The 20,371-nt window shown below is 36.9% G+C and overlaps 1 protein-coding gene across 11 annotated transcripts in view; it reads left to right on the forward strand.

Moving 5' to 3' along the window:
- The window catches only part of Cdc42bpa (CDC42 binding protein kinase alpha), a 296,605-nt gene that overhangs the window by 71,177 nt on the left and 205,057 nt on the right, over positions 1 to 20,371 (forward strand). For 10 of the 11 annotated variants that reach the window (XM_045157818.1, XM_045157767.1, XM_045157782.1 and 7 more), the window contains exons 3-4: positions 11,267 to 11,350; positions 15,605 to 15,700. In XM_045157818.1, coding sequence (XP_045013753.1) covers positions 11,267 to 11,350; positions 15,605 to 15,700 — 180 coding nt within the window. Of the gene's footprint in view, positions 1 to 4,456; positions 4,615 to 11,266; positions 11,351 to 15,604; positions 15,701 to 20,371 lie in introns of all 11 variants that reach the window. The other variant, XM_045157806.1, reaches the window with a different exon arrangement.

The raw sequence follows: 20,371 nt of genomic DNA on the forward strand, positions 1-20,371 counted from the left end.
GTCACCTTAAATGAAGACAAAGGCACTGGTTGCCCTATGATTCATCTAGTACTATGCAGGTGTCAGAAAGCCTGCCAAGCCAGCCCAGACGCTGGCAGATTCACTTAGGCCAGGAAGGAGGAGGGAGTGGAACCATACTCTTTGCCATCCTAGTTCTTCAACTTAGGTTAAAATATAACAAGGGCCCTTCCTCCTGTCTGCCTAGCAAGGAATTGTCTAGCTTCTATAATGTTTAGTTCTCCTTGTTTGATTTTCCAATAAAACAGAAGTTGAGCATAGTGACTTTTCCCAGGTTCTTATTTCTCCTTTTCAATGTGTAAGTCATCATCTTACTTCTGGAATTAGTGGTAGAATTGACTGTAGAAAGAACCAGTGAAAAAATTGAATAACATGGTGAAATCAAGGGATAAATGGTTTTATAAAAATGAGAGCAAAGATATAAGACACTTTCATGTTCCTATTAAGGAAGATGAGAATATCTTAACAACTTCCTAGTATTTATACTTGGAACTGGTAAGTTTTCTATGTTAAATGTTTGTCTTTGCCAATAGACTATAAGCTTTGAGGGCAGAAAGTGAACATCATACTCATTATGTTCAGTGCTTAACACAGTGCTTTTATCTTATTGGGATTAAAAAGATAGGAAAATGGGGCTGGAGAAATGGTTTAGCAGTTAAGGCGCTTAACCTGTGAAGCCTAAGGATTCATGTCCAACTTGTCATATCCCACATAAGCCAGATGCACAAGGTGATACAAGCGTACCAGATGGCACATGCATGTGGAGTTCGAATGCTGTGGCTGGAGGCTCTGGCACATCAATCCCCCCTCCCCAGCCTTCTCACTATCAAACAAAACAGGAAAATAAAAGATTCTTTTCAAAATGTAATTTTTTGGCTAATGAAAACACATATTAATCATATATTATAATCCCACCATGTAACATGCCTTTGATTAGGCTTATAGCCTGTTTATCCAGGAGGCTAGGTACATAGTATTGTACCTATTTATTTTGATTTGGTCATTTTCTCCCAATATCCTAGTTATAGGCCATTGCTACTTATTTATCATCTATCTGCCTGCCTGTGCTTGTGTGTGTGTGTGTGTGCATGAGCATGCCATGGTCTCTTTGCTATTGCAAATGGATGCCAGATGCTTGTACGACTTTTTGCATCTGGCTTTATGTGGGTGCTGGGGTAACTGGAACTTGGCAGGCCTTGCAAGTAAGCATCTTAAACCACTGAGTCCTTTCTCTTACCCCAGGTAATAGTTTCAAAACCTAACCTACCAAAGTTTCCTTACCAGATATTTTGTCTTTTCCCTATGTAAACCTGAATTTTCATGTCCCTATAGAAGTCTACCATATGGATTTCCCATAGTTTACTGAACCATTTTCTTGTTAAACAAGAATGTTTGTTAAACAAGAATGAGTATAAAGTTTTTTTTTTCTGTGCCAGTGTGTATAATTCCCCAGCACCTACAACAGTGCTTAGTACATTGTAGGTGCTCAATTACATGTTTGTAGAATAGATGAACAACATAGGGCCTGTTTTTTTTTCCTAAATCATAAATGCTATCCAAAATGTATACTACTTTCACTGCACTTCAAATGCTCTTCTAGGACTCAATTTCCAGGAGAGGATTTGTGGGTTGAAAGGACATAATAAAGGTTATATGATTTCAGTTTAGCCTTTTAATCTGATATAGTGTTATCTGTAGCAATTAAAAATATTTATTTATTTGAGATAGTAAGAGAAAGAGCAGAAAAGAGAATGATTAGTTTTTTAATTTCCATAATATATTTGTTTGTTTTTCTTTTAAAAAGTGATCTTAGCCAGGCGTGGTGGCACACACCTTTAATACCAGCACTCGGGAGGCAGAGGTAGGAGGATTGCCGAGAGTTTGAGGCCACCCTGAGAATACGTAGTGAATTCCAGGTCAGCCTGAGCTAGAGTGAGATCCTACCTTAGAACCCCCCCCTCAAAAAAAAGTGATCTTGTGACCATAAAGTAGGGGTTTTGATGGTTGTAAAAGACAGATTAAGTTACTTAGGCAAAGCACTGAGTAAGTTGGCATGCTTTACTAAGAAACTTTATGGTAATTGCATTCCTATCAAATGTTAATAAGTAGAAGAGATGTAATTAGAACTCTTAGACAAATAAAACTGGTGGTAGTGTGAGGATGGGTTGTATAGAGAAGATAGCTGAGGCAGTTAAGTCCTGGATTTCTCACTCTCTAGCTTCTAATATCTAAGCAGCTATGAGCTTTCATATCCCTTACTTTTTACTCTCTTCCCTGTTTATATGATAGGGATGAGCTACAGGTAGGATTTCATAAATGACAGAGATTGTAGCTTGAGTAAATGGTTTGGTAAATAGATTAAACTATAAGACATTTGCTGGTATTGTTGTGAGATAACTAATCAGCTAGAAATATAAGTGTAGATATTAAGAAAAGGATTTAGGAGTCAGCATGTGGGTATTAACTGAGGCTTTTAGTATAAGTTAGGAAGGGGACAAATGTGAAAAAAAAAATGGATCCAGGATCCATGTTACAGAAAAACAACAATTACACAGCACTAACACAACACAAAATAAAGCAGGCAACTACTGGTGGTCAGAGACCAGTAGTAAAATGAGAGCGAAGTATATGAGAATTGAGAACAATATGTTTGTCAATTAAAAAATCCTTATTGATCTTTGAAATAATAATATTAGTAGGGTGGGGTAGAAACTAGATTGAAAAAGATAATTGAATGAGGTTGAGAAGAAAATAAATGAAAAGCAAACAGAAGAAGCAAGCATGCATTATTTTAAAAATGTGTTTTATGGAGAAAGGATGCCTTATGCAAAGGGAAGTGGCATCAGTTCCTTAGGGAAAGGTAGAGTTGTGGTAAAGTTTTAGTTTTTCTTTTTGTTCTTACATAAGGGATAGTCTTGGAAAAATTTTCAACAAATTGAAGACAAAGAATTTTTTTGTTTTGTTTTATTTTATTTATTTATTTTTTATTTTTTTAAAATTTTATTTATTTATTTATTTATTTGAGAACGACAGACACAGAGAGAAAGACAGATAGAGGGAGAGAGAGAGAATGGGCGCGCCAGGGCTTCCAGCCTCTGCAAACGAACTCCAGACGCGTGCGCCCCCTTGTGCATCTGGCTAATGTGGGACCTGGGGAACTGAGCCTCGAACTGGGGTCCTTAGGCTTCATAGACAAGCGCTTAACCGCTAAGCCATCTCTCCAGCCCTTGTTTTATTTTTTGAGGTAGGGTTTCACTCTAGCCCAGGATGATCTGAAATTCACTATGTAGTCTCAAGGTGACCCTGAACTCACAGTGATCCTCCTACCTTTGCCTCTCCAGTGTTGGGATTAAAGGTATGCACTACAAGCCCAGCAAGAAAGAAATTTTTAGATGGAACAAGGTCAAAAATGGGAAGGAAGGGGAAAGGACTAAGATCAAGATCTCAAGTGATAAGTGGTAGGGACACCTCTTCTGGACTTCAGAAGGAAAAGAATAAAAGGTAGATGGAAATGTAGGGATGTTTAAGGATAGAATGAAGGAATGTGAGGATCTGTTAGCTATAACATAAACCATGTGGTCACTAATTGTGGGGTGAGCAGTGAATTGCACAGGAGTGTGATATACAGTATCTCAGAAGATAGATAGAGATCTGTTGAGAAGAACAAAGGATTAATGGCAGGACTAGTATATTACAGGTAGATTAGGGTTCAATTTGAGGCTGAGCAATGGGGAAAAGAAACAATAATAAAATATATTTCATAAAAGGGACTAAAAAAGAAGGGAGCATTGGAGAGCTAACAAATCCTTGTTAGGGTAAGTGAAGCAGATAAGTAAGGACAGCCAGTGTGTCCTACCGTCCTGGTGCTTGGGAATATTGGGAAATGGTACGCAGAGCTGATAGCAGGGGCAGATAGTCCCACATACAAAGTGCCATTTAGAGTAACCTTCTTGTTGTTTATATTGATTGAAATATGTAAAATAAAAGCCACAGGTTGCTAATGGTTTCCTATTACTTTAAGACAGACACCTTATATGAAAGAATAGTATTGGCTGGATGATGAGCTTTTTTGCTTGTTCATTCCAGCTGCAGACTTCTCTGCTGGGTTTGTATATTCTGTGGCTCTTTTCAGATAACTACCAGGAACTTGTTTATGAATATAGTCTTAGTGGACAGGCTCACCTCTGGCATAGATATCTGATAGGACCATTTCTGTCAATTATTTTTTTCTATCAATTACGCTTTTTCTTAAATAAAACCATGAAAATGAAAACATATTTTTTGTAACTCCTATAAGAAATGATTAAATCATGGGAAAAAAAATAAAAGCAAGATATAGTTGAAATTCAGCAGCTCTGTGAGTTAGAACCTTCTCTCTGCAACACATTGTTGTCACTTACTGCTTAACTTAACGCTGGGTTTTCCTTTTTGCTTTCAGGAAAACCTTTAACTTACGCCCTGGGTGTTACCTGTCCACAGCTTCCTGGTGGCTCACCGCTTCTGCCTGCTCCAGCCTTGCTCCGGCAGCTTCCAGGCTTCTGGGCTTCAGAGCTTGTTGTGAAAGCTTGCTGCTTTGGCCTGCTACCCCTGCTTCAGGTGTCAAAAGCTTTTAATTAGCTTGCTTCCTCTAATTATGATACCTAGGTCCTCATGTGTCTTCATAGCCTAGTGGTAGGATCTGAAAGGAAAATTACATGTAGACGTTCATTCTTCTTTATGAACTCTTGCTGTAGCTATCCTAGGATCCTTGGGAGCGTAAAAGAAGTATGACACCTTTGATGGTGCTGGTCTTCAGTCCCAGAAGGGCACAGTGTGAATATGCCATATTTATAGTCAGTGTTCTGATTGCTTGATGCCTAGGCTATGCCAGTTTTTAAATAGTTTGACTATTCTGCTATATGTATGAGTTGAGTCTCTATAGTGAGGATGCCTCTGGATGTTTAAGCTCTTTACTGTGATTTTAGTTTGCTTAATAAGATACTTAGTTTGCTTAATAAGATATTACCTTACTGGGTATTGAATTCAGTTCCTCATGTATGTTAGGCAAGTACTCTACCTCTGAGCTGTACCCCTTGACCTAAATATTTTGACCATAAATTGATCAATCATTCACAGACTTGGGTTGATTAATTTTTTTTGTGGTGTGTGTGGGGTTGCTTTGTAGCCCATGCTGGCCTGGAACTCACTTGTGTACAGACTGGCTTCCAACTTGCAGTCCTCCTTCCTTTCCTTAGCTTCCAGAGAGCTGGGGTTACAGATATACTCTGCTATCCATGGTTAGAATAGTTTTCAAAAATACAATGTGATTTCTACAAATACTATAATCCTCATTAACATGCCAGTAGGTGTCAAAATTATAGCTGTGGTAATGGGAAGAGCTCTTTAGGACCTATAGAACTATTATTTCTGTTAAGTTAAATTCTCCAAACTTTGGTTTACTGATTTTTTTTTTTTTATTTTTTACTTTTGAGATAGGATCGCCCTGTGTAGCCCTGTTTGGCCTGGGTCTCCCTACATAGACCAGCTGGCCTCAAACTTTCAGCAATATTCCTGCCTTTGCCTCCCAAATGCTGGGGATTTCAGGCATTTGCCACCATCATTTGTTATTTTACTGATTTCTAAAGTAGGAATTGTAGAAAGCCTCTTAGATTGATGTAAGGTTTAAGTAAGTAGCATATGTACTGTGCTTGGCCCAGTGCCATATACAATGTAACTCGTTCAAAAATAAACTTTTTTTATTTTTAGTAATAAAAGATGATTATAGATGTTACATAGAAGAAAAGATAAAGGCATAAAACAATAAAGAATTGACAGTAACAGACATGACAATAAAGGCTATTTTGAAGTTGAGACTGACAGTCTATTGTGAGAGCAGTGAGCTGGAATAATCACTCCATAAATCATCCAATACAAGGTTTACTATGAACGATTTATTTTTGTGTTTCAACATCAGCGCAGTGTATTTATAGCTGAGAGTATTGATCCCTTATATTGTATATTCACCCCATCACTTACAAAGTATTCATCTCTCTAGCAATTATTTTTTTAGTACCCATTAACACTCCTACACTTAGGCATATATAAAATAAGAATTCCTGTTCCCAAAGAGTTTGTATTCTAGAGAGTGAGGAAAATAATAAACAGTTTATAAGAAGAACATAGTTTGTTAAACAGTTATAAAGGGGAAAAAAAACAAAAAACGTGTTAGAAAGTATTAAAAGGCAGAGTGTCATTTCAGTGAGGGAGTGAGAGCAGATGTGTGGTGTCTCTGTAGAAGCAGAGAGTTTCAGGTGTAGGGAGGGCAAAGGAGCAGAGATCCTGAGGTGGAACTGACCACGATGAGCATCATAGCTTGAGCAAAGTGAGTGGGGAGTATGGAATATGAGGTGAGGGAGGTTGGAGAACTTACAGTTTGTGACAAGGGTTGCCCTTTTTTTTCTTCTTTAAACTTGAGGAGAGGTAGGAAATTGCTGGAAGTTTAGGAGCAGAATACCATGATCTCTTTTAAGTTTCCAGAGGATTGTTTTGTGTCTTGTTGACCACAGATTATGGAGGTTGAGAGTAGGAGTAGAGGAGTTAGATTGGATAGTCTAGGGGAGATGGGATGGCAGATTGGAATGGTGTGGTGAGTTTTGGATACTGCACAGGGAGACTAGATATACAGAGCTTCGTACAAAGCATTCAGAACTGCTTCTCAGTTGAAATCCCGTTAGTGCTTGGGACCATTCTTGACTTACAGATTGTGGCTACAAATGATGACACTTAGATTGTGTTTAACTACTGACTCATGTCCATTTGTCAGATACTGATTATTTCTGTAGCATGTGTAGTTTTTCTGTCATCAAAATGTTTGTTTTAAAATATTTTATTTTTATTTATTTATTAGAGAGATAAAGAGGCAGATTAAGAGAGAGAGAGAGAGAGAGAGAGAGAGAGAGAATGGCCACTCTAGGGCTTCTAGCTGCTGCAAATGAACTCCGGATGCATGTGCCACTTGTGCATCTGTCTTACGTGGGTCCTGGGGAACTGATCCTGGGTCCTTTGGCTTTGCAGGCAAGTGCCTTAGCTGCTGAGCCATCTCTCCAGTCCCCAAAATGTTTTTACTATGAAGTGTTTGAATATATGTCCATATTTAATGTTTTAAATACATAATTTTTATAGCCTTCTGATTATACTTCTGAGTATACTTTAAATGTATTTATTTCAAAGAGAGAAACAAAGAGGCACAGAGAGATAGAGAGAGAGAGAGAGAGAGAGAGAGAGAGAGAGAGAGAGAGAGAATATGTGTGTGTGTATGTATATGCGTATGTGTCCTAGGGCCTCCTGCCATTGCAAATGAACTTCAAATACATGCATCACTTTGTGCATCTGGCTTTATGTGGGCTCTGGGGAATTGAAACTGGACCAGGCTTTGCAAACAAGAGGTTTAACTGTGGAGCCATCTCTCCAGCCCCTGAATATACTTTTTTGATCAAATGTTAATCATAGTAATATTGTATTGTGTATGTGTATGCATACATATGTGTGTGTGTGTGTGTGTGTGTGTATGTGTGTGTGTACATATTTGTTACTAAGAATGGAACACAGAGTAAGTGCTGTACAGTTAAATGATACACACAACCCTAAGAAAGGACATTTTAACCTACTACGTTCTTATATGTCAATTGATGTGTTGCCTGAAAATATAGGATCTGAAATGAAAGGTTCTAAGAGTATCATCATTTGTTGAACATGAAAATGATTTGTAAATGGAGAAGAGATCAATTTTATTTCATCATCCTATAGATTTCATAATCTTTCTTCACTACATTATCAGTTAGATAACTCCAAAATATTTCCTGAATGTTATTTATGTGTATCCCACCTCATTCCCAAAAAGTTTTTAAATAGTTCATGAGACTGTTACATGATAATTTTGAGTACATTTTCCCCTCTGCATCCAGTTGGTCTCATGTCCTTATTATTTAAATTATGCTACTTACCTAGCAAATGTTCATGTCATAACTAAGATGAGGCGTATGCAGTCTGCCACATGATTCTATTCCATGCTGCATATTCTGCAATTTCATACAGATGATGTACAGAGGTAAATAGAAATCAACTCTCTTTAAAATAGCCCATTTTTTAATATTTTGGCACTTACCCTTCTTGGTAAACATATGGCATGGAAATTTAAAATTTATATCTTATGTATAGATACAGAAAATATATTCAAACTATGCAAATTTTAATAATTAATTACATTTAACATTATGAACATTTTTATACCAATTTTTGCCTGTATGTGAATAATCTTGATTGCTCTGTGATATTTAGTCAGTCTCATCTTTTTAGAACATTTAAGTCAGTTTCCACATTTTCTATTGAAAGGCATAAATATTAGAACTTAGCTTTTATTTGCATATGGATATTTTCGACTGTGGGAATTTCTATTTCCATGAATATGTATGTGTATTAGATATAAAATTAAAAGAAGTTGAAGAAAAGTTTGCTTTGTTCATTATTAGTGAAATGGAAGAAATGGTGCCATATAGTGGCTCCTAAATACTAGTAGTAATAGTAGAGCATATGGTAGTGAAGAGATTGGAACACTGAGTAGCACCCGGCACACAGTAACACCTCACACCTAAATGTCAGACCCTGTGGTAGGTGCTCTATACACATATTGTTTTCATCTTTACTACATACAAGATAAAATATTGTTAATATGTTGATAAGAAAACTGAAGTATTGAAAAGCAACTTTTTTTTTTTTAGCCTTGATTATACAGCTAGTGATAAAACTGAGATTTAAACCCATGTAGTTTGGCTTCAGAGTCGACTCTATGTTGTTGCAGTCTTCCTGAACAGCCTCAGTAAGTGCTAACTCTTTGAGTGTTAAGTGGTAGGTATTAGCATCATCACTCGTAACATGAACTTGCATAATGAGATGTTGTATTGTTCCAGTAGTTTTGGAGTTTGGAGAGATAACTTAGTGCACATAATGTAATTTATACATTACTCAGCCACAAGGTTTGGTACATCACTCCATAAACAAATACATTACTATTTATGGAGAGAAGTGATGCATATTTGTCTTTAAACTGAGATTAAAAGACTAATCATATCTTGTGGTGTCAGCACCTACTGTCAATGAGTTACTACAAACATTTGGGTTTTAGTGTTGCAATTAAGAGATCGTAGACCCATGTAAAACTCAGTATAGTGCCTGGCATTTGAACACTTAATGTATTATGTTGGTGGACAATACTGGTACCAGTTATTTGAGTAGCAATTGTCTTCAGGTCATATGAATAGGAAATTGGTGAAATAGACAGGATTAGGAGTACTTTTCTCACATATTGACTTGAGGAGGAAAGGTATCAGCCTTCCAACCATTCTTCCCGACACCACAATACCAAGGGCATACATGACAGTTGCCCTGTCTTTTCTCTGTCTGATGATAGGCTTGCTTAGTTTACTGCTTCTGTTTGTCCATGTATGTCTCCATGGTGCAGTATTGATTTCAGAGTCCACAGAGTAGCTTACTTTGTGTTTTCCCCCTTTCAGTGAATCTTATATAACCACTTTTACATTAGACTTGAGCCTGTCAGGACCCATTATTGTCCACACATGACAAGATTAAAAGTAAAGCCTGCATACAGTGTATTAATTAGTGTCCTATTACTGTAACAGAATACCTAAAATAACATAATAATAATTTTGGCTCATGGGTTTTGAGGGTTCAGTGTATAATCAATTTGTCCTGTTGCTGTTGGGCCTGAGGAGAATCAGTCTATCATGATGTCTGAGACATCGGAAGGAAGGAACAAGGGGAAGGAGGGAGGAAGAGGCAGAGTCTTGGTTTCCACGAACCCTTTCAGAGATCTGTCCCAACAACCTAATGATACCCAAATAGTTCTAAGCTCCTATCACTTTTATTATCTCCTGAGAGTGCCATGCTAGTGGTGAGGGGAAACCAACCCTTTGCCACATAGACCTGGGGGGGGGACGACACTTAATATCCAAACTATCCAATGTAATACTTGTTTTCCCTGCCTGTGCCTCTCAATTATTGGAAATATTATCACACAGTAACTGATTTTCTCTTCTGTAGTTTTGTTCAGCCCTATAACTAATCCAACAAGTTGGAAGGGCCCTTAAAAAATTATTTAATGGGCTGGAGAGCTGGCTTAGTGATTGGGGCATTTGTCTACAAAGCCAAAGGATCCTGGTTTAATTCTCAGGACCCATGAAAGCCAGATGCACAAGGGGGCACATGCATCTGGAGTTTGTTTGCAGTGGCTGGAGGCCATGATGTGCCCATTCTCTTTCTCAAATAAATAAATAAAATATATTTTAAAAGTTATTTAATGAAACTGACACAGTGATAGACAGTAGAAATGTCATCAGTTTGTTGACATTGAAAATGGGGTCATACTGGTTTATGTTTGAGTTTTTTATGATTTATAACTGGAAATACAAAATACAATAGTTTTTCATTTCTTTTTTAGTGCTGTTAGAAGGGATGGGTACAGTCTTTTAGTTGTAACTGCTCTGGGCTGGAGAGATGGCTTAGCAGTTAAGGCACTTACCTGCAAAGCCTAAGGACCCAGTTTGATTCCCCAAATCCCACATAAGCGAGATATACAAGGTGATGCATGTGTCTGAAGTTAGATTGCAGTGGCTAGAGGTCCTGGCGTGCCCATTTTTATTTTCTCTTTCCCCCCTTCTCTTTCTCTAATAAATAAATAAAATTTAAAAAATGGTTATAACTGCTTTTAGGAGTATATGTGTATCAGGGTCATTGTAAGAGTTTGTGGAATGGAAAATAGAATCATTTTCCATTTACTTCATCTTGCTTGCTCCATACATAACATACTTGTTTTGGTAGCTGGCATTCCTGTAGCATCATGTTGGAGTTTGGTGTACGTTCTCTAATAAGGTCTATGTCTAGCATATTGGACATTTTGGTCAATAGCTCAGTAATAGTAGATGCTGATTTTAAATTCTGGGATAGAAAACTTGGAAAGGAGCGTGTAATGTATAAAAAAGCAACTGCTGGTTGTGTTCCTGAGTAGTTACTGGTTTGGCATACATTTACTAATGTACCTTCTTTACTTGACATTATTTAATTTAGGATTTTAAATTTGAACTTCATTGAAATAATTGGTATTTTTTTTTTTACAGAGAGAAAAAAGGAAAATGGATGACTGAAAGAAGTATTATTTGTCCTACTTTAAAAGTTGTATTTCCTTTATCTTTTGCAGGTTGCTGTAGTAAAACTAAAAAATGCAGATAAAGTATTTGCCATGAAAATTTTGAATAAGTGGGAAATGCTAAAAAGAGCTGAGGTAAGGGTCTTTTATATTTAAAAACATCGAAAAGCATTTAGTTTTTTTTTTTTTTACTTTGTAAATAATTCAGAGTGTAGCAAAATCCTTACACATGTATCTTGAAGTACTTTAGTGAGTTATGTATAGTGTGAATTCTTAGAAACTACATTTAACACACTTTATTATTTCATCACAACTAACTTGATGTGTTTGAAGAAGAGAAACTTCAAGAAAAGGAGAGAGGAAATAGTATGTCACAGGTAATTATATCCCCCAGGAAGGATATGCAATTTACAATTGAATGAAAGGAATGGTAGGATTATTTAATCAGAAATACTACTGTGGGCTGCCTGAGGCATTCCAGTTTGTGTAAACTACAGTTGAAATGATACTAGAATGATTTTTTTACATGAAAAGATTGTACATATTCTGTGGATTTTACAATTTACCACTCCCCAAAGTTAACCCCTTGTTAGTGGAAAACCAGAGTTGAGAGTGGAAGATGGGGGGACAGATGCATTTAAATTTTGAAAACTATTGCTTCCAAAAAAATTGTGTTTTATAAATGTTGGAGAAATTGATCTTTAAACTCATAATATGTAAAAGTGTGTTTTTTTCTAACACACTTGTCAATTATAGATGTTAAATAATTTTTTTCTTAGTTATACTAAAAAAAAAAAACAAAACAGTTTAATTGGGGCTGAGGAGATGGCTTAGTGAGTAAAGTACTTGCTGCACAAGTATAAGGATCCCCAGAGCCCATGTAAAAGCTATGTGTGCCCAGTACTAGAGACAAGAGAGTCCTTGTGGCTTGCTGGCTAGCTAGATTAGCCAAATTGATGAACTCCACATTCAGTGAGGGCCCTTGTCTCAAAAAATATGTGGCAGAGAGCCATTGACCTCTGGCTTTAGGCATATGCACAAACACATGTGCAGTATAGAATTATTTATTTGATAAATGTAGTTTATGAGTCTTCTGAAAGTGGAATGTGACAGCTTTGAAGAATTGCTATAATTTGCATAGAAGTACTTATTAACTTCTCCAATATAAGTATCCACTAAGGATGACACTTAAAAAATATATTTCTAAGCTGGGCGTGGTGGCGCACGCCTTTAATCCCAGCACTTGGGAGGCAGAGGTAGGAGGATTGCCATGAGTTCGTGGCCACCCTGAGACTCCATAGTGAATTCTAGGTCAGCCTGGGATAGAGTGAGACCGTACCTCGAAAAACAAACAAACGAAAAGAAGTATTTCTGAGGCTGGAGAGATGGCTTAGCAGTTAAGCACTTGCCTGTGAAATCTAAGGACCCCAATTTGAGGCTCAATTCCCCAGGACTCATGCTAGCCATATGCACAAGGGGGCGCACATGTCTGGAGTTCGTTAGCAGTGGCTGGAGGCCCTAACATGCCCATTCTCTCTCTCTGTCCAATAAATAAAAATGTATTTTATAAAAGAACATATTTCTGTATATAGAAGTGTTTTTATAAAAACTGCATTATGCTGGCAATCAAAATGTTTGGTTAGAATTTGAAATTCAGTTGAGAGTGTGACTAAATCTGAGTGAGCTCTGTAATACCTAGGAGCCCCTTGTATGTGGTCATTGTGAAGTGTTTTTTTTGGAGGGGTTGTAGTTTTGTGTTAGGGTCTCACTCTAGTGTAGGCTGACCCTGGAATTCACTGTGTAGTCTCAGGGTGGCCTCGAACTCATCCTCCTACCTCTGCCTCCCGAGTGCTGGGATTAAAGGCATGTGCCACCATATGCAACCTAAAAGCTAGTTTTTCAAGTCAATTATTTATTTGCAAGGGGAGAAAGGAAAAGAAAGAAGAGGAAAAAAGAGAATGGGTGCACCAAAGCCCTCTACTACTGCCAGTAAATTCCAGACATACGCACCACTTTGTGTATCTGGCGTTACATGGGTACTGGGGAATCAATCCTGGGCCGTCAGGCTTTAAAGCAAGCACCTTTAAACTACTCATTCATCCTTCAAGCCCTAAAAGTTATTTAAAAAAATATTTTATTTTTATTTATTTATTTGACAAAGAAACAGTCAGGGGAAGAGAATGGGCATGCCAGGGCCTGTAGCCACTGCAAATGAACTCTAGATGCATGGTCCCTTTGTGCATCTGGCTAACGTGGGTCCTGGGGAATCTAACCTGCGTCCTTTGGTGTTGCAGGCAAATGCCTTAAGTGCTAAGCCATTCCTCCAGCCCTAAAAGTTAGTTTTTACTAAACAGCTGAAGATAGATTAGAATTCACAGTTTAACCTTTTTAAAATAAAAATATTTTATTTAAACTTAATTTGCAAGCAGAGTGAGAAGAAAGACAGAGAAAATGGATGTGTCAGGGCCTCTGCCCACTGTAAATCAACTCCAGATGCATGCACCACTTTATGCATCTGGCTTACTTGGGTACTAGAGAATCAAACCTAGGGTAGTTAGGCTCTGCAAGGATGTGCCTTAACCACTGAATCATCTCTCCAGCCTCTGTTTTTTTTTTTAAACTAAAAATTTTGTAGTTCTATTTAGTTTGTTGTCATCAGTCATAAAAGCAATTTTGTTTATTAGGTTATAGCTAGAATTTATGTAAAATTTCAGATCACTGTCAGGATGATAAAGCCAGGAGAAAAAGGAGTCTGCTAGGCTCCGGAAGCCTTTACAGTCTCTGAACTGTTAGCAGAAATTCTTACCTTAAGGTAAGTTAAATGATAACACAGAACTTAATAGTAAGCAGATCACAGGATTTTGTTTATTTCTTAAAGTCAGTTAAAGAGCATAATATCATGTTTTGATAATCTTTCTAATTGACAGGTAAAACTAGTCATATCAGGTGATTTAGGTTTACTTCATTTATTGTCTACTCTGGTATTGCCATTAATGCCTGGCTTTGTCAGTTCTACCTGGCCAAGTAAGTCTTGTGGGTATACATGAAAATATTAGGGCTAATTGTATGTGTCAATTATTTCTTATATCATGGCTACTTATTTTACTTTATAGATAGTAGTAACTAAGCATCTACTGTAAGGCTTGGTGTATAGCTCAGTGGTAAAAAGCACGCCTAGTGTTTGTGAGGTCCCTGGAGTTAATCCCTACTAACACACACATTACCACCAACAAAGTACTTATATTAATAAAATAATGTGGTGTCTGCAGTATGTATACAATATGGTTGGCATGGCTTTTAAGAAAAATTAGGTAGGGTTCTGTGTTCAAGTATGGAAAGATTTAGGAATGTTCATTTTACCCATAGTTAGGAATATGTTAATTAAAAACAGCGAAACATAATTTCACAGCTATTAGCATCCACCTAAAAATCTAATAATGACAAATAGAATTGAGGATGTGGGGAGAAAACATGGGATTAGTAGTAGATCTAGTGCTGAGGAAGAAAAAATTACTATCACAGGTAAATTTGAAATTTGCTCCTATTTGGCATTTCTACATTTTTCTCAAGTATTAACTGTAGAGAAACTCTTGTATACCTGTACATATGTATTCATTATAATATTATGATAATACAAAATTGGAAATAACTTATTTTCAATATTGATTGCAAAAAATAGGTACACTGAAGCAATTGTATACCATAGCAGTTAAAATGGAAACAGTTACTTGTAAAAAGTAGTTATAGTGGGGCGTGGTGGCACACGCCTTTAATCCCAGCACTTGGGAGGTAGAGGTAGGAAGATCACCATGAGTTTGAGGCTACCCTGAGACTCCCTAGTGAATTCCAGGTCATTCTGGACCAGAGTGAGACCCTACCTCAAAAAAAAAAAAAAAAAAAAAAAAGGTCGCAAATGGTTACATAACATTATAACATTTATGTAAAACTTTAAACCAGTTCAATTCTGTTGTTTTTGTACACACATGTGGTCAAAGCTTATGGCTAGTGGTCTCTATACTATCTTTACTTTATTGGAGCTATCAGGGATAAAGTAGGGGAATGGGATAGGATTAGGAAGCCTATGCCTATATTTTGTCATTAAACAGATCAGAAATAAATACAGCAAAATGAAGGTGATAGCTTGTTAAATTTTTCTATGCATTTTTTTTTCTGGTTGTTTTGAACCATAAAAGTGGTTTTAAAATATAAATTATTTTCCAGCACTCAAAATTTTGTTTTGAAACTTGAGTTTCTGAAAACTCATATAATAATGAATATATTCCTTTTCTAGACTAGAAACAATTATAATAAATATTTTGAGCAATTATTCATGTAATGTTTTCTAGGTTTTTATAATATGTTCTCTAAAATTTTTTCTTTCCTTTTCAGACAGCATGCTTTCGTGAAGAAAGGGATGTGTTAGTGAATGGAGACAATAAGTGGATAACAACTTTGCACTATGCTTTCCAGGATGACAATAACTTAGTAAGAATCATTTGTTTCTGTATTCTTACTAATAATTTGTTGATAGAATTTAATATTAGTTTCTTTTAAGTTTATTTACATTTAACTTTTAAATAGAAAAAGTTTAAATAGAAAAGTCATTTCATTTTACAGAGTATTGTACATTTGATATGGGAATTTTTCTGGAAGATTTGATAGCTTTCCATTGAAATTGTGTATGCTTTTAAGTAAATAAACCAAACCACATCCAATCTAGTTTAATTTCCTTTGGTTAACTTCTATAGCATGTGTTCAGGAGTATTTCTTTTCCATGATTTTTCTAATATATTTTATAATAGTGCTCTGTTTTTAAAATTTTTATATGTTTTTCCAAGTGGCTATGTATTATATTAAATTGAACACATTTACATTAACATTAGGAGCTTCACAAAATCTGAGGAAGAGATCAATGGAAAACCAAACTGTTAGAAGCTCTACCAATTAAGCATAAATAAGAATGAATAGAGAAACAACAGATAGGAAAATAAGGTCAGAGGTTAAAATATAGGTAACTGCCACATCCAAGTTCAAAGCTCTTCATTTTCTGACCCAGTTTTTGTTTCCAGGCTTGCTTATTTGTTTTATTTTTAATGTAATTTATGTATTTATTTATGAGAGAAATGGGAGGGAGAGGGGGAAAGAGAGAGAGAAAGAGAATATGAATGGGCAGACCAGGACCTCCAGCCACTACAAATGAACTCCAGATGCGTGCATCCCTTTGTGCATCTGACTTACGTGGGTCCTGGAGAATTGAACTGCGATCCTTTGGCTTTGCAGTCAAATGCCTTAATTGCTAAGCCTGTTTGTTTTATAAGCATTTTTGGTATATGGTGGGTGGTGGCAAGGTTTTATCATATAGACCAAGATGGCTTAGAGTTCATGCTTTCTTGCCGTAGTCTCCCTGATGGTAAGATGACAGGCACATGCCAACATGACTAGCAGGAAAAGGACATTTAGAAGAGAAGATGATTAATTTAACTTGTTATATGTTGGGTTTGAATTGTCGTGTGAGCCACTTAGTGGGTTAGATATATGAGTTTGTTGCTTTGGAGAGTAACATTGTATGCCTTGGGGTTCTTTATAGATCAGGTTTCAGCAAACTATAGCTTGTAGTGCAAACTCTGTACAATGAGAATTATTCTTTTTGCTTGTGTATATATGTTTGTGGTATGGCACATGTATGTGCCCATGTGGTGTTCTGTGCACTCATCTGTGGCGGGGTGCACCTACTTGCTAGAGAGGAACATTGAATATCGGGCTCTATTGCTCTTTTTCCCACTCTTATTTGATCTATAGTCTGTTACTCTGGTCTGTGAGCTTGCCAATTTTTTTTTTCTTTTTTTCTTTTTGTTAGCTCTGATGATTCTCAGGTCTCTGCTTCCCTATGTGACTGGGATTATAGATGTAAGTGGCCATGCCCAGTTTATGTGGGTCCTGGGGATCGAACTTAAGTGGTCTCTTAGGCCTCCATGCCTGCAAAGAAAGTACTCTTAACTATTGAACCATCTCTCTGGCATGAGAATGCTTTTTACATTAAAAATATTTTAAAAATTTCTACTTATGAGAGAGAGTGGCTAAGAGAATGGGCATGCCAGAGCCTCTAGCCACTGAAAAGAAACCCCATATGCATGTGCCATCTTTTTATGGGTACTGGAGAATTGAACCTGGATCCTTAGTCTTTGTAGGCAAGCACCTTAATTGTTGAGCCATCTCTAGCCCGCTTTTTACATTTTTAATAATTGAAGAAAAAATATAAAGAATGCTACTTTGTGACGTGAATATCATAACTTTTATTTTATTTTATTTTTTTTACATGGGGTATGAGGGTTGAGCTTGAGTATGCAGGCTTCAGCAAGTGCTTCCTTTGGGCCATCTCTCCAGCCCTGAATTTTACAGTTCAATCATATGTCAAGTTGTGTCAGATCACAATTGATTTGTATATTGTCTACAAATTGCTGAGGCATTTATAATTTGATAACATTTTATGTTTTATGCATATTGCTATACCATGACATTAAGAAAATTGTGTATGTGTGCACGCACACGCATGCACATGTTTGCTTGCATGCTAGGGACTCTTGCTACTGCAAATGAATTCCAGATACTTATATTACATTTTTTACATGGGTGCTGAAGAATCAAACCTGGGCCAGCAGGCTTTGCAAGCAAGTGCCTTTAACCACTGAGCCCTTTCTCTAGGCCCCCTCATTGTTATTTTTATTAATAGTACATATCCATCATGTCAGAATAATGAAAATGAGTAGTTTATAAATACGCTTTTAAGTTTTTTCCATTTTTATTATTTGTGTTTGTATTGTGTGTATAATGTATGTATGGGTGTGTGCTTGCTGTGGCATACATGTGGCAGTTGGAGGATAACCTCAGTTATGTTTCTTCCTCTCTTTCTACCTTCTTGAGACACAATCTCTTTGCTGCTGTTGCTTGCAAGCTTCCCGATTCTCCTGGCCCTGCCTCTCATTGCTGTGGTACACTGGGATTACAGACATTTGTCCCATTTTGCTGAGGCAAGCACATACAAATACCCAGGACAGTGGGGGTATTTAATAATAGCAAAGCATTGTGGTTGTTAGGTAACTACACTATAGCTGTGCTACTGATAGAATATAATATACATGTACATTGCCAGATTAACTACTATTCATCATCACATTCTCAATTTAGAGGGGAAAAAGTGATCAGAGATACTGGATAATTTAAAACAGAAGACCTCATCATAGCATCATTTCCTCATATACAGAAAAATGTACAGGCCGTACTAAGTTTCTGAGAAGCTCATTTATTTGACAGGCAAAAAAGGCATTTACCAGTGTTAACTGAATCATGTTTGATTACAACAGCTGAATAAATGTGTCCAGGGAAAATAAACTCATTCATTTGTTGAGGGTAGTTGACCTCAGGAGGAGCAACAGTAGTTGATTTTAAAACTGGAGAAACACATAGAAATTAGTTATATCTTTAAAATGTTTTAAATTTGTGTGTGTGTATTTGACTCTACAAGTGAATGCCAGATGCTTATACCACTTTTTGTGTCTGACTTACATGGGTGGTTTGAGAATTGAACTTAAGCTGGCAGGCTTTGTAAAGACGGCCTTTCCCTGCTGAGCCATCTCCCCAGCCTATTTTATCTCTTACATAAGTGCCTACATTAAATTCTTAATTTTCTGCCAAACCTATTATCTTGTTATTTTCTGGTTCTTTACAGAAAAACTTGGTTAACACCTCGTGACAATAACAGTAAATACACGGTATACATAATCATCCGAGAATAATTTTTAATGTGTAAACAGGTGTGCTTACAGAAAACAGAAATGAGGAACCCAAGAAGATCACTAAGGGAAGTGGACAGAACAAGAAAAAGGATCAACATTCCAGGGGTGCAGTTTAGTGAGATAACACAAGCCTATCATATACAAGGCCTTGTGTTCCATTTCAAACACACACACACGCACACACTCACACACACACACCACACCACAGTGGGGAAAATGTTCAGTGTTATAATATTTTATTAAAAAAAAACAAAACAAAGCAAAACCAGATGTCCATTCTTTTGTTGATGTATGTGTTGTATCTGTATGGAGTATGTTCGTGTATATGCAGATGTTCTTTCCCTGATACTGAGGCCAGAGGAGGATGATATGTTCTCTATTGCTTTTCTATTTTGTCTCCTTGAGACAGGCTCTGTCATTGAACCTGGAGGTGTTTTTAGACAGACTGTCTAACCAGTGAGCCCCAATGATTCTTCTTTCTACAACCCTTCTCAGCACTGAGGTTGTGTGTGTGTGGCTGTGCCCAGCTTTTTTTTTTTTTTTTTTTTTTGTTCATTTTTTATTTATTTGAGAGCGACAGACATAGAGAGAAAGACAGATAGAGGGAGAGAGAGAGAATGGGCGTGCCAGGGCTTCCAGCCTCTGCAAACGAACTCCAGACGCTTGCGCCCCCTTGTGCATCTGGCTAACGTGGGACCTGGGGAACCGAGCCTCGAACCGGGGTCCTTAGGCTTCACAGGCAAGCACTTAACCTCTAAGCCATCTCTCCAGCCCATGTGCCCAGCTTTTTATGTAGGTGTTGGGAACCAGACTCAGGTCCTTATGCTTGTAATAAGCTCTCTTACTAGTTGAACAATCTCCCCAGTCTCCTGGATGTCTGCTTTTGAACATTCTTTGTATTCATCTTGTTTTTAATACCTTTGCCATTCCTTGTTTGCCTCACTTATTTGAGGCTCAGCTGATGCCTTAAAATTGTGCTGAAATTATACATGTTAAAATAGTCATTGCTAGAGTTTTCTAGTTGGAATTAATATTTCTTGTTTCATTTTAACTTTACTTTTTTGGTGTTACATGTACAGTTCCTCTGAATTATAGGTAGAATTAGGAAAAATTAAATAAATGATATGAGCCAGCCCTACTATCTTCAACTAAAATACAATTAAAGGTTTGTGTAATTATAATAGTCATGGGCTTTGTCTGATGTTAAGCCAGGTTTCAGCTGTTCAAACAGTGTTATTACAATTCTTTATATCCCTTACATGCTTATAGAATGTAATACTGTACTTTTCAAACTACCAGTTGTGATTCATTCGTGGGTATAAAACCAATTTTGTGGATTCCCAGCAGCACTTTGAAAAATAAA

The sequence above is a fragment of the Jaculus jaculus genome, chromosome 1 (assembly GCF_020740685.1).
Source record: "Jaculus jaculus isolate mJacJac1 chromosome 1, mJacJac1.mat.Y.cur, whole genome shotgun sequence".
NCBI lineage: Eukaryota > Metazoa > Chordata > Mammalia > Rodentia > Dipodidae > Jaculus > Jaculus jaculus.